The sequence below is a fragment of the Thermobia domestica genome, chromosome 2, assembly GCF_964235325.1.
Source record: "Thermobia domestica chromosome 2, izTheDome1.hap1.1, whole genome shotgun sequence".
Lineage (NCBI taxonomy): Eukaryota > Metazoa > Arthropoda > Insecta > Zygentoma > Lepismatidae > Thermobia > Thermobia domestica.
This window is the reverse complement of record NC_137455.1, coordinates 253,697,827-253,713,309: the sequence shown is the minus strand read 5'-3', so window position 1 is coordinate 253,713,309 and position 15,483 is coordinate 253,697,827. Positions and strand designations below refer to the sequence as shown.

The following is a 15,483-nucleotide window of genomic DNA, read 5'->3' as shown; positions in this document are numbered from 1 at the left end:
ACTTGGAGCATGTCAAGGTGCTTTTTCTGTAAAGATCGTAAGGACAGAATCCGCATCTCCTCCTTTTTGGTTCTTGAGCTCTGACTTCTTCTTCGGTTGGCTTGGAAACTCCACATCTTTTCAAGGCATCTTGAACTGATTTTGGGAGATTTGGTATTGGAAGTCTCATGATCATCTGAGGTTTCACTAATCCTTCTGCGAGTTCTCTAAGAAAAAGACGACGTTTGTCTGTTCTGTTAGGAAAAAGCCTGGATGTTGAGTGAAGAAGACAACATAACCGTTCAAAGCTGCAACATCCATCATATTCGTTCATAATACAAAAGGCCACCTTCGACTTTGTCTTTTGGAAGTATAGCAACAAACTTTGTGGTCCATTCCGTCGATACCTCCCTTTGTTGGTTATAGAAACTTATTATTTCCGGTTTCTTCTTCGGATGGTCTTTAACAATGGATTTGTCATGATGCATTGTACTAAGCATAATTACTGATCTTTTCCTTTGGGTACGTAACTTACAAGAGTGACGTCATATTTGAAGGCGAAAATTGAAGATCTTACTTCTCTTGAGGGGGATGCTTTCAGCTCCTTCGGGATATCATGTTTATTTTGTCTTATTGTTCCACTATTGTGATTCCTTGCTGAAGCATATCCTCTGCAAGACTAACACTGGTAAAATAATTATCCATTGTTACGTTTCTTGAAGAGTTTTTCACGGTTTGAAGGAGTTCTTTGACAATATTTGCTCCCAAATTTCTTTGAACCGGCTCATTTGGTTTCCTGCCTGTATATACACACCCATCAACAGCGTATGATGATTTGGCATCGCACAACCAAAAGATCTTTATGCCATATTTGGAACTACACTTTCCGCGAAATGGCAGTAATTGTTCATCAATCGTTACAAACTCACTGGGAATAATTACTTTTCTGCAATTATCAAGAAAAATATTCCACACATAACTAATTGGTGCAAGCTTGTCCGTTTGCAGACGAACACTTCGTGTACACTTGTCGTCAAATCTTAGTGCTTTACGGATATCTTCAAACCGGTTGACGGACATTGTTGCTTTGTAAAGAGGATTAGACCTCTCGTCCAGGAATAGCTCACGAATAGGCACATCCCAACTCTTTTCAACTCCTGCTTGTAACAGAATACCGAAAAACGCATTCATTTCTTCAACGGAAACGTTCTTCCACTGCTTCCCCTTTTCCGTTGCTAATCTTCTCCCTTCCAAATTAGTGCATATTGAATGAATTATGAAACAATCCCATGCGTCTTTGGGACACGATGTTTTCACTTCCCTTGAAACACCGGTGGTACACTTTACAATATTATGAGCTCGGGTACGTGAAGTAGACGGAGCGTTCTTCTTCCATACTGTTCCATTTACGCTAATGAAGGTATCATCTTTCTGTGTTTGTTGTATGCACTCACTGTCACTACAATACTCTGAACCTGATGAAGAATAGTCCTGATCACTTTCCTCACGAGCACTAATAGGTCGAGCAGTACTGGAACAATCCTCAACTTCAGAGTCGGTCGCATTACTATCGGATATCACTGTCTCTTCGTCAAGACACATACGCACAAAACTGCTGAAGTCTTCGTCTGATGCTTTCCTTTTCTGAGTAGAGGCCATTGTAGCACCAAATGTAATACGAAACACACGAATCTTCAACTTACAACGACAACACAAATACATTTCTAAAATAGCAAAACCTTCGGTAATTTATAAGTGCCAAATAAAACAACAAAACTCATAAAAAAATAATAACAATATCTATTACATTCTCCAAAATTGATATAAGTTGGATACAATTTACTAAACACATTTTATTTCTTTGCGAATTTACAATGTAAAATGCTTTGGGGAAAAAATCTACAAGAAAATCACTACCAACGTGCGTAGTGCCATCTATTGACAATCTTAAAATGTATAAAAGCACCCAGTTATTCAATGCCAGGTCTGAAAATATTATAGAAAGATATATTTTACGTCAAAAAGTTTGAAAATAATGTAATGCAAACGCAATCTGGTCAAGGGCCTCGCAGGCCCTGCATATGCATTGATAGGGTATAAATGAAAAAATGCAAATTACTAAAAAGCGTTGACAGCTAATGGGTACAGAAAGACAATACACAATGTACATCTTCAATCCGAAGATTACGCTAAGCCACAGCCTTTTACACAATAAAATATTTCAAAGGCTAAGGAAACAAAACTACATAGGGCCTCGGAGGCCCTGCATATGCATCCAAGGGTTAAAGACTGCTCTCTAAAAATTCGTAAACGAAATTGCTATGTTATGAAAATCTTAGCATGTACAGTCCGCAGCAAAAAAAAAAAAAAAAAAAAAAAAAACCTGCAACATGAGTATGTAAGTTTATTGTAAAACTACGCCTAACAGCCAAGGGAATCAACATAACATCTAAGTGGCACAAATCACGCCAGAAGAAACCTCGGCGTCCTCCCCTGCACACTTACTTTGGAGCAAAAGATTTGTCGTTTCACAAAAAAACTTACATGCTCATGTTGCAGGTTTTTTGCTGCGGACTGTACCAATCAAACAGTGTGTAACAAAGGAAGGAACGTGTTCAAAAGTGAAAGGTTGCCAATAAAAACTAATTGCAAATAGTAGAGGAAGCTTCATCCATTTAGAAGTAAAATGTGTCACAAACTTACCTTAACTGAAAAATATTAAATTGTAATTTTCCTCTGGAATCACGGAAGCATATTTATTTTAGTATTTCAACTATAATATATTTACAAACTAACTTAAAATACTTGAAGCACAATATGTGAAAATTACTGTTCTAATTTTTGGTTTGAATGTAGGATATAATCACAGTAAAGTAGTATTTTATCTTCAAATGTTTATCAAACAATGTTATGAGAAACTTGAATGCTCTTTATCTCCTTCTTTACATTATAGTTTTCCTGTACAATAGCAAAATTTTCCTAGAAGGTTATTTTCTGAAACTAGATATTTTCACAAATAGAACAAGAGCTACAGTCATAAATGTGCAAGAACTAGTTGTTTGTTTAGGATTTACTTGACTTATTTTCCATTCCATTCCTTTTAAATATGTTTATTTGATTGACACAAAGCAAGAGTACTAAACATAAGAAAAATTCTTTGAAGAAATCTACCAGAATGAATTAAGAACTGTGCGACCTTTCTATACTTTTAATATCTGAGTCCTCTCTATAATAATAATAATAATAATAATAATAATAATAATAATAATAATTATTATTATTATTATTATTATTATTATTATTATTATTATTATTATTATTATTATTATTATTATTATTATTTGATAGTAGTAGTATCTATTTTCTACTTTAACCTAACCTATGCATGACAAAACACATTAAGAAATTCCAATCTGATTAATTAGTATTCAAATTTGAATTATTTCTAAGTGGTTACTCGTTTCGTTGATGGTTGAATCTGGGATGTAACATAAACGTTCATTCATATCTTTATCATTCACAAGTTTATTGTTTTCATTTTTCTGAATTTTGAATAACAGAATTATAACATTTTTACGTTTGATATACAGCATTATCTTGCATTTATTGCTATTTATTTGTATTAGATTATCATTTTATTAATACTCAACCTTATATAAATCTTACTCCAAAAGTTCACAGTTCTTTCTAGTGTAAATTGTTTTGCACAACCTTAACTCATCTCAACAAACATTAGCATTAATGGATAAAATCCAGAAAAAAGAGAGCAGTGGAACAAGTATGAATTTTCAAGAGGGACCAGGAGTTAATATTAATCTCTTTGATTTAACATAGCCCATGAACTCTTTTCATTATAGATCTCAGGTGTTTGAAGGTTTTTCACAAAATAACACAATTGTTGACCTATTAATTAATGCAGCTATACCAACAGAAACTTCATGTAGTGTCTTGTTCTGGCTACCCAACTCTGTTTGAAAAGCTCTGCACTCATACCACAGAAACATAGTTAGGAATGTCACACCCATGGGGCCAAGAAAAGTTTGCGCATGCTCTTCCTCCTTTTATTTGTCCGTATTCCGTATAGATCTAAATAATATGTCCGCAGCCGCTTACATTGATTCACCAGCTACGGGGCAGAGTGTACAGAAGTAAATGCACATATTACTTGATTTGAGTTAATTTTAGTTTAGCGTCCCTTTCAGCAGCGATGCTATATGAGACGTGGACCTACTGATTAACGTGGAATCCGAACCACATGAGCTCACGCCGGGAATCGAACCCGGATCTCACACGCCAAAGGCGCGTGCGCTAACCGATTAGGCACGAGAGAGCTCTATGCACAGATTACATAGGCAATAAGTAATAATCTGAGCTCTCCTAGCGCCAGTAGTATTGTAACGAGAAAACAGCCGAGGTACAGTGCTAACATTGTTTTTAATATAAATATCCTTTAAATTCCTCTCTTGCGAATAGCCTCTTGTTTCCTCATACCATATTCTAATTTTGATCTTTCCGTAACTGGAAATTTTCCGCTCTGAGCACGGATCCTTCCTTTTATGTGCCTGTTTTAACTAAATTGAAATTATATCAAACAAGAGTGTATTTTCTTTGTTAAATTAGGATCTTTACCTAGAACTAAAGTGTTATAATTTCCTACGCGCTGTTCCCAGAATATCTCCTTTAGAATTTCCTACGTGCTGTTGCCAGAACATCTCCTAAGCAAAATGGGTGCCAAGAACTTTTGAATAACACTGTACATATTAAAGTTTATTTTATTACATTAACAATTGATTTTTAGGATATTTTTGACGTTGTACGAGCTGTAAGCACTTGGCTACTGGCACAGCATTATACTCAACTGAGGCTCATTTTCTCGCCGTGTTAACCAAATGTATTGGTTATTTTGTTTTCCTTACTCTCAAAACTGGTCACAATTTCTACATTGTGTTCTACTTTGTTCTATTTCAGAATCGCTTCAAGGTCCACATGAGAAACGACTTCTGCACAAACTCTTGGATCATTACAACGTTTTGGAACGGCCCGTTGCTAACGAGTCTGACCCTCTTCAGCTCAGTTTTGGCCTCACTCTCATGCAAATTATAGATGTCGTAAGTATAATTTTACATACGTATCAATATTATTGGAAATAGAATATTTGCTTAAGATATCTTACCCTAAATGTTACCACCCTAAATGTTAAAGTGAGTCACTTAAATTGTAGATATTTTCAGTTACACATTGTAAGTTGATTTTTGGGAAACATAGCAAACTAGGTGAAGAAAAGTATGGTGTAAGACAAAGGCGTAACAAAACTGGTATACCACTTATAAAGAAAATTCCTCCTTCAAAGAACACAATAATTGATCTTGCAATACAACTTACATCTCTCTACTGTAATTCATTTCATGTAAAATATGGGAATTATCATGTTGTTATTGATTTAATTAGATTTTAGAATCTGAGAAAATAATAGGGGTATATATATGCAAATATTAAAATTGTTGGTTGCACTCCAGAATGTGATAGTCATCTTTGTAAGTCAACAAGACTATTCTAAAGAGCTGTTTTGAGACGAACATACTTAGCTAAGGTGTTCCTAAAATTATGCCAGGCTCAGCACAAGATTTGTGTTTGTAGTAATACAGCCACATGATTGATTCCTATATAACTGTGAAAATAAACAATTTAATCCATTGTACATAATCGTGGTAATCTGGCGGTTTGTTTCCAGACCGATTTACAAGTTCTTTGAGGATATATATCTATACCTTTACCCATCTTCACTACAGGCAAAATGTTGAGTAATTCGTCCTTATGTCTTTATGATAAATACAATTAATTTATGGAAAGGATCTAATATTATTTAATATCCGTCTGTATTGGGAAAATGACAAATTACACAACAATAGACGTACTTGCCCATTTAAAATCGAAGAAGAAAGAACTTTTTTAAAAATTCTGAAGTGGTTAATAGTAGGATACTACATCTTACAGCTTCAACTTGAAAAAAAAAATTAATTCACTGGAAACGTATAAAATACCGATTTATATCTTCCATCGCATAGCAAGATAACATAACGCACCCTAGAATAAGACTTTGGTAACTCAAAATGGTAAATTGTTATAAACTTTTAATGTGTAATATTTGTAATTTGCTCATATTTAAGGAAGGATTTTCTCTACTATAATTAATACCATAGTATTAAAATAGTTTCAATTAACAAAATTGAAAGGATAACTATGTTTCTTTAGATACAACGCGTTTTTTTTCTTTTTACCTGTAAAACTGGCGTTTAAGAGATACAACAGTTTTATTCTAACGATTCGATAAAAGTTTCTAAAAACACTAAATTATAATATTGAATAAAGCCACAGAATGACAATATGAAGCTAAACTAACAAACTTAAAAGCTAATAAATAACCTTTAGGAGACAAATATATTATTTCAGCTGAGTAAGATATAAATTCTAAATATTAATTTTTTCCAACTAATTATTCTCGTATATCTCTCATGTAAGGACATAGCTTCGAGGAATTATTGTTCTCCCTCTATGTGGTTTCCAGCTTCTCTCCAGTGAGGATAATATTGAATACTTTCGATGTTTGAAAGTAACCACTGGTGTTAATGGACGTGGAGTTAATGTAGTATAACCCAAGTGGAAATCAATACAGTCAAAGAACTTCTAAACTATTGACCATAAAATGTCGTCTAACATTTTCGCATAAATGATATCCCTCTGAGACGCTTTTAAACCTGAAATCAATTATATCTAGTGGTATGCTCGCTTTCTTCATGAAAATGTATCTTAAATAATATAATACATTAAGTTTTCATTTACTATCATCAAATGTTGAAATGTTGAAGAAACATATATTTATTTTATATTATTTCATGTCTATATAAACTATGCAACACAGAAAGTGTTATTTGTTAATGTCCGTATGAGCAGCCTACATATATTGATAAATTAAACATATTTATATTAAAGAACAACGCGTAAATATACTTAATACCCTTACCAAGATGTGAAACTGTTAAATAATAAGTTTCCTCTACATAAAACGTTTAAAAACATGTCGCCGCTTACCAATTTGTGACCAAGAACGTCAGTTTTCCAGAACGTAAATCCAGATGTTTGAAAATAAGATATAAAATATCTCAAAGTTAGTTTTTAATCAGAAAATAAATAGTTGAGTACAATATGAATTTGTAATAAATATTAGAATAATAATAACAATATTGGTTATTAACTGTAGCGCAAGCATGCTATTATTGTCACTATTACTCATTTTACGTAAATAACTAAAATTTACCTAGGAAACATTTTGAGGTATATTTTGATGTTATGAGTTGGAAGCAACTGAAAACTTGGGCAAAGCAAAATATATACCTTTTTATAATCTAAATTGATGTTGGTTTTCCTATTATGGTTTGCTTTGTTACGCTAATTGAACTTCCAAGCGCGAAGTGTTTTAGAGTATTTTACTGTAACTTGAAAAATACAATTTTACAAAAGTTATTTCCAATGCTTTGGAAGTGAATATAGTTTAACGAAATAATTCCTGTCAGTATTAGTGAGTTGAGTTGACTTTCAGTTTAGCGTCCCTTTCAGCAGCGAGACTATGTGAGACGTGGACCTACTGATTAACGTGGAATCCGAACCACATGAGCTCCCGCCGGGAATCGAACCCGGGTCTCCCGCGTCAAGGGCGCGTCCGCTAAGCGCTTAGCCACGGAGGAGCTCTCAGTATTAGTGAGATTGCAACCTTACCTTGAAGCAGGAAACGATAATTTTGTATGATATTATAAGGCCCGAGATGCGAAAATAGGAAATAAATTTTATATGTTTCTGGGCAAACTAGTGGAAGCTGGACGTTCCTCTCTCCCTGCCTCGGGGAGTAAACAATGTTTTGATTATTATTCAAATAATGCAGTTACAATATTAAATACAATATGAAACTGATGCTCTAACTAATATCGAATAATATGCGTAATCGGAATTAACCTTATGTAATATTGATTAGTGAATATTGAGAAGGGAAGCAGAAACTTGCAATACAGCAGTTAGCCTTACTATCATGAGTAAATACCAACCAACAGTTAACAATGACTATTTGCACGCCTAATAAAAACAAAAGAACTTTTTTATGCGTTGTGTTGCTTTTACAATCCAACCTTCTGAATCTTTTGTCTTCAATGTTTTGCGTAATTACAGACTATCGACCAGCTTCTAATTAGCATCAAGAACCCATTTACAACAGGCAATTTCCATATTTCGTTCTCGCTGTAAGCGACACGCATTACTAACATGGGGTTTGAAAAAAAAAATCGTACATCTAGGGTTTTGTTTCTGTTCCATATTCTCCTCTAGTTTGGGTTTGGCTTTTGTGCAGGTAAACCCTATGTTTCCCTGCGAGTAAAAGTATGAAGTTTATTTGTAGTACTAGGACAGCTATCCTAATTGAATTTCTACCATTGGCTATAGAAAACGTATAGTATCGTATTTCTCTTAGTATCGTATAGTATCGAAAATGTACAGTATCGTAAGAGAAGTATTTCTCTTCTCGCAAGATTTATTTCGAAATATAATATTGTATCATTACCCACGATTTATGTTATTAACTAAAATAAATAGTGATAAGGCGCACACGGATAATGTTAATAAGAAGGCTTAAGAGAGATGATGGCTTCAAGATTTGCAAACAGGAATTCCACTTTCTGTAGTTTTCAGCATCCGTAATTAGCACTGCTCGCCTCTCTCTTTGTAAATTTAACTTCATTTCTTTGAAGTTTCTTAAGTATATATTGGCCAAATTGTGCGACTTTCCAAAATTTGAATAGCGACACAAAAATTTAATAGTTCATGGTATATTTATAAAAACGTGGTCAGTTTCATCTCAACTCAATAACCATAATCTCTGTAGAAGATAATATCTTAACGGAAATAGACTCACTGCTACGGCAATAAGGAAACGTGTTGCAATTTTTTTTAATTTTCTATTTAACCTTTCACTTCTGACATATTTTAAGACTTCAAAAATCTTCATGTTGATGCTTCTTTCTAAGGCTTATAGATGGCAAAGTATGATGAAGATTCAAAACCATTTTCAAAACTTATATTCTATGCCGAAGACGCCAGTTTTCTGGCGTTAACATGACGGCTGCCGCAATCGGCACGGCAAGACATGACAGCTGAATTCAGTAGCCATCACTGTGACTTATTGAAACTAAAAGCTACATAAACTATTTAAGGAAAAGGTGGACGCCGAAAGTATAGAGAAGTCAATTTTACATTTTTTCTAGTGTCTTCGGTGGCAAAATTGTATTCTTAAACAAATGAACGTGAGTGAAATTAACACCTTTGGAGGATGGATAAGTATTTGTACTCCTTGATGATGTTGACGACTACTGAGTAACACTAAGCTATGTGTTGCACACGTTTTCATTTGTTTATTATATTGAAATTACCATCTTTTACTTTAAATAAACATAAATGCCAGTGTGTTGTTAACATTGATACATACTTTGTGTATTTTGGTATCAATAATTATTCTTCACAGGATGGAATAGACCTTTCGAACATCGTCAAAGAAAAAATTTCGGTCCTTGGTAATGGTCGTTTTAATGTTCTTGTTTATTTCCCTACCCGCAGCGTTTATCCCTGTGTAACGCTAAATGCGGCATTGTTTCGTAAAAAAAAATCATATTCCTTTTCTTCTTCCCATGTAGAAAATCTAACAATAACAATGCTCCAAGATCTAGATTTATTTTGCTTGAACTTTTTTAACGTACTACCAATACAATGTGACTGGCGAATAAGGCTGTTTTATTTATCATTTCCGTTTCGTCCATCGTTCTCAAGTTAGTCGACACCTTTGCAATACACTTCCGAGGCTTGAACTACTGAACAGACGGCATTGAAAGCAACTTCTCATCGCAATTGAGAGTCATCCAAAGACACATAAAAGTAGTAATTTCAATTCTCTTTCGCTAATTTTTGTCAACTAATTTTACAACGAAATTTCATACATGCGAAATAAATAAAATTTAATGCCTGTACAAATACTTTCCAACTTCCTACAGATAGGAAAAAATAATTATCAAGAGATTGTCTTTTGTGAGAAAAATTATAGCGCTGATATTTCTAACTTAATATTTGTTCATCTTTCTTGTCAATTGGATTGTTAAATTACAACAGTATTTATTCCTTTATATTTGAAAAAATTAAATCTTTGAGTTTTATGTCCCACGGTTATGCCAGTTAGGCTAAAGGAGACGGTGATGATGAGTAACGAATGAAATGGTGGAATGAAGAAAGTGGAAGGAAACGGGAGAACCCCGAGGAAACCCACGCACACGGTGTTTGTCCACCACAAAGTTTACTTGGCGAGGATTGGGATCGAACCCGGGACCCCAAGCACCAGAGGTGAACGCTCTACCACTGAGCCACCGAGGCCCCACCTTTATATTTGAAATCCCAATATTGAACTATCAGAAAACCAAACTCAATATCTTGCAACCCTCTCCGCTTGTCTATTGAGTACCCGGTAGCACGTGCACCCTTGGTGCACGGAGTTCGGGATTCGATTCCAGGTCGAAACGCATTATTGTGTTTTATATTCCACTTTAAACTACAAGTCTAAGTCTCATATAGCCTCGGTACTAAAGAGAATACTAAATTCCAACAAACAAGCAATAAATTACTCAGAGAAGAAGATCGCTCTAAGAGATGATACCATAAATATCAAGACGTCTTTCAGTATCGAAGGAAAATAAACAAACGAAAGCGCCGTAATCTAATATATGAAAGTGAAGCTAATCTTGTTAGTGTCCAAATTACGGGAAAACAGCTGAACAGTTTGAAATAATTTTTGGAATATAGTTGAACTAGGTTTTTATCATAGCAATTTGACTAAAATGCATATCCTAAGGATGGCAAGGAAGAGCCATAATTATGGATGAAATTGAATATATTATGAGTTTGCCACGTTAGGAAGATAAAATTTGATTTAAAATGACCTTTAGAATAAAATTAGTACCTACCTTGAGCCAGTTATCATGCCAGTTTGATTAGAAAGCGTATCTCGAGGGAAATGTGCGAGAGTAAAAATTTTGCAGAAAATAGAGCATCTCACGAACTCCTCGAACTAGAAACAGGAATAGACGAGCTCGAGCTAGGATATATAAATTCATCATTAAAAGTAAATAGATACAGTATGTCTCTCTGCGTTTTTGAAATTTCCCATTTTAAATGAAAAAGGAGGGCATTACCTACATTTTTCACCACACTGAAATCGGCGTTATCTGTTGTTTATGGTCGGATCATGGATAAAAGCTGACTAGTTAAAAAAAAAATTAATTTTGGTATATACTTAGTATACTAATCGTAAGCTGGATTTTTATCATGTCACTTTTATTAAAGGGCATATTCTAAGTTAGTAGGCGGGTTCAAAATGTATGCCGCAAACAAATTATCTTACGGATTTATTTCATTATCATTGAAATGCGTATTTCCATAAATCTATCCTTCCCGTGCGAAGAACTGATATTTTAACAAGTACTTTATAAACAAAGAAACACGTGTAATTAAAAAATAATTCTGAAATCGCGCCCTTTATTAAATGTTCCACATTCAAGAACTAATCCGACAAAGAGGACAGCATCAAGCTTCTAAATGTGTATAAAAAGTATCCAGAAAAGGCCCTCTTTATCTACTGCTCAATCTTCTATAACAAATCCTTAAAAGACGGTTCTTCTTCTTTGTATTTTAAGAGCAATTCCTGGAAAGTAACTCCTGGTTAGTTCACTTAAAGCTCAGATTCTCTGCGTTGTTCGCTGATTGCTCAGAATAGCGTAGGAGGAAGCACCCCTCATCCGTCTGTTGGGACATTTCAGAACAACATCTCAAGAGGCACTTGTCGTTCATCTGCTAGATTTCCTAAAATGGCGCCCCGCCCCGATTCATTTACAGGCAATTTAAAGACTGGTCGAACACGAAGGCCATTGAGAAATTACCACTGGTTGTCATTCCCGTGCAACCAGAAATAAAATAATTATAATAATAACTGCTTCCATTTTCTGCTTTCAACTGTTTCGTAAAACCTCAAATTAAAAAATTCTTTTTAAATTTATTTGTGAAGAAATATGTACGATATAGGCTATGTAGTGGATATGAACTTTTGATGACGAATAGAATATCATGTGGATATAATTATTTAAAAAGAAATTGAAGTATCATATATTTTAATTACAGAAAAATTTCAATCTTCCATTTTCATGTTCTTATATTGCATAAAGCAAAAGCATATCAGTCTGAGAGTTACCCTATGTGGAAACTTCAAAACCTTAAAGAGTTATGGGTTGCATAAACATCTAGGAAAAGTATTTAGATAGTCCTAATCCTTATTATAAATGATAGGCATCACAGTGTGTTAGTAGCGCCATTTCAAATAGTTCATTGTCAAATAGTTCAGAATTGTAGCTATAGCTGCGCTGCCTCGTATCTGACGCCAAGAAACGTCACTAGCGTGCAAGCAATTTGTAAACGAGTAGAAAGCTTGAAACGAGAAAAATAACCTCAAATTTGGGATACTTTTATTTACGAATATTTATATGCCAAATTTCAGATCACTTTCCTAGGAATTTCATGGACGTGCTTGGTCTAAAATAGTTTCATTATATTCAGCATAATCAAATTAGTATAAAAATGAAATTAGAAATATTCAAGCGTCAAAGACTCAAACTTTAAGATCATGCTTCTCGTGACCCTATCATCATCATCATCATCATAGGTATTCTGCCATTATTGGTAGGTCACTTGCCGCAACTGACAACTTCCATGCTCCACGGTCTTCCCTTAACATCTCAGTCTTCACATACGATTTTTCTGTTTTGATATCGTCCATTAATTGTAGTTTATTTCTCCCTCATCCTTTATTTCCTGCCACCATACCATCTACCACGTCCCTCATGATACAGTCCCTTCTTAGCCAATATCCTAACCAGTTTCTTTTCTTAATAATATATAAAATTGTTATTTTCACCGCAACTATTTCTAAAACCCTCTCATTCGTTTTCCACTCTACCTAGCTCTTCTCTCCACACCTACATTTCGTGACACCATGGACGGATATATTTTAAAATAGTTTCATTAGAATCAGCACTCTCAAATTAGTATAAAAAGTATAATTAGAAATCTATCCAAGCATGGATATTTTTTACTAGTGGCATGACGGTTACTTTTTTTTCTGTTTTAGAAAAATGCTAATCTGTGCCCTGAATACCCAATCAAACCTGAAACCATGTGTATCAGACGTACTATTAAAGTGCTCAATTTGCAGTTAAAAATTTTCCGTGTTACCACGAAAACAAAAACAAGAAAGAAAAAGGGTTATTTTCGTGAATTAGAAACGGAAACAATACATATCAGTTATAAAGCAATTTCATCATAGATTGTACTGAAAGCTGAACAATCAGTTGGTTGGAAAACTATTATTAGAACAGCAATTTTGTTTTTCTACTGTAACTTCCTTTCTTCTCCTTGAATTGAAATGCGAAGATATACATCACAATAGTAAGCATTAAATCCCATAATTAAAGTGGAAGTTCGCTAGTTTATTTGCCTAGCAGCAGACAACAGATGTTAACTAGTAAAGACTTAATTAACAACAAGTTGAAACCAATTAAGCATGTTCGTTAATTATATGATCAACTGGTGTTAATTAGTGTTGAACAGATCTACTCTGATTAACTAAAATGAATCATCGTAACAGAAAGGATAACATGATATGGAGTTATATGAGCTTACACGTACAAAGCAGTGTGTAATAGGGATTGAAACGAACTAACTACAGATAAATGCTGAAGATATAATAAGATCTATATTTTTCGTTTTTAATTTCCACACTTTTAAATAATCAGAAAAATACGCAGAATACTAAATTATGGTTTCATAACTGTCTAGTCCTTACAAAGTACCTATCTATATCTGTTCATCAAAGATACCCACTGTCTACTAAATACCAAACTGTGGTTTCATAGCGATCTAGTACTTAGAAAGTAGTACTATACTATGAAACAAAGTAGCCAGTGTTTACAGAATACTAAAACTTGGTTTTATAACATACATACATACACACACACATATATATATATATATATATATATATATATATATATATATATATATATATATATATATATATATATATATATATAACACTTGGTATAACAGCCCATTTGTGAGCCTAATTCTGCTCCAGCGCCATCCGTTAGCGACCGGTTGAACTACTTCCAGCCTAGCGACGCCCTCTCCCTAACAGGCGCATTAGAAGCTTTCTAGACCCTAATGGCCGTCACGTCTTGTTTTCACCTGACTCCTCAGTTTGCCTCACGACGCTGGGTGGACGCCGAAAATTGGGAAATATCTGCCGGTAATCGAACCCGGGACCACGCAGGCATCAGTCCAACGCTCTAACCACTAGACTACAGCATTCCCCTTATAATAGTAATACAGTACTTACATTAAAGTATATCCATAATATGAAACAAAGTAGCAGCTGCCTACAGAGTACCAAAATGTAACTTCATAACGAACTAATACTTACAAAGTATATCCGTATTCTGAAACAAAATAACTACTGTCGACAGAATACCAAAGTGTGACTTCAAAACATCTCGAACTTAAAAAGTATTACTAACAAAGTTGGGAGTGTTCTTTGAGATTTTGACAGTAAATGCTGATCTTGAAACTTTGACTATTTAACCTTCAATCTGATAAATTGAACCAATGTTCGAAACATTATTTGATATTTTGTACTTCATCTAAAGCTTCGATCTTGGGAACAGCAAATCGGGCACTAACTTAAAGGACAGCACTTGTAATTGTGGCAAGCAAGACTCCACGTATAGTTAACAAGGGATTGTCAATTGTTTGAAATGAGAGTTCTCGTTGGTCATTTAGTTATCGGGGGTGTTTTCCGCAAGATCCCTCGGACGATGACTTATTTACGGCATGAGCCACCACACGTAGAAGATTAAATTCATCAAATACGAACTCCGGTTGAAGAAATGAACTATAGATAGGTTTGATAATATGCAAAAATTCATATCAAACTTTTCAACCATTTTCTCGTAATGCGAGATCACTTTCAAAAAACTCACTTTCATTTTTATTTGTACGATTTATGCATTATGCAGTACTTGTAATTAAAAAAGAATTCTCTAAGTAAACGCAGTTTACTTTCACAATTTCTCTTTAACGACTGATTCTGTTTTAAAATCTCCACAAATGCTATGTTTAATTTATGTGTTTCGTTTAAAATGTAAAGGATTGTTGTATACTTTTTATCCTTTTTTTTCACAAGCTTCCTCTTGAAAAAAGGTTTTGTAAATCAGTCCTTCGAAATGAGGATCTCTCCAATGTCCAAAGGCAGTGTTTCTTTTCTGTTGGTTCCCGGCGAAATAGTCTTCGTTTTTCTTCCTCTTTAAGAAATGAGTTAGT

General features: G+C 34.2%; 1 protein-coding gene and 1 long non-coding RNA gene across 10 annotated transcripts in view; one reads left to right on the top strand and one right to left on the bottom strand.

Moving 5' to 3' along the window:
* LOC145678450 (neuronal acetylcholine receptor subunit alpha-7-like) overlaps nt 1-15,483 on the top strand; it is an 829,132-nt gene that overhangs the window by 585,636 nt on the left and 228,013 nt on the right. For all 9 annotated transcript variants that reach the window (XM_081748591.1, XM_081748593.1, XM_081748587.1 and 6 more), the window contains exon 2: nt 4,948-5,087. In XM_081748591.1, coding sequence (XP_081604717.1) covers nt 4,948-5,087 — 140 coding nt within the window. The remainder of the gene's footprint in view (nt 1-4,947; nt 5,088-15,483) is intronic.
* The window catches only part of LOC145678452 (uncharacterized), a 78,588-nt gene that overhangs the window by 9,949 nt on the left and 53,156 nt on the right, over nt 1-15,483 (bottom strand). The gene's annotated exons all lie outside the window — the stretch shown is intronic.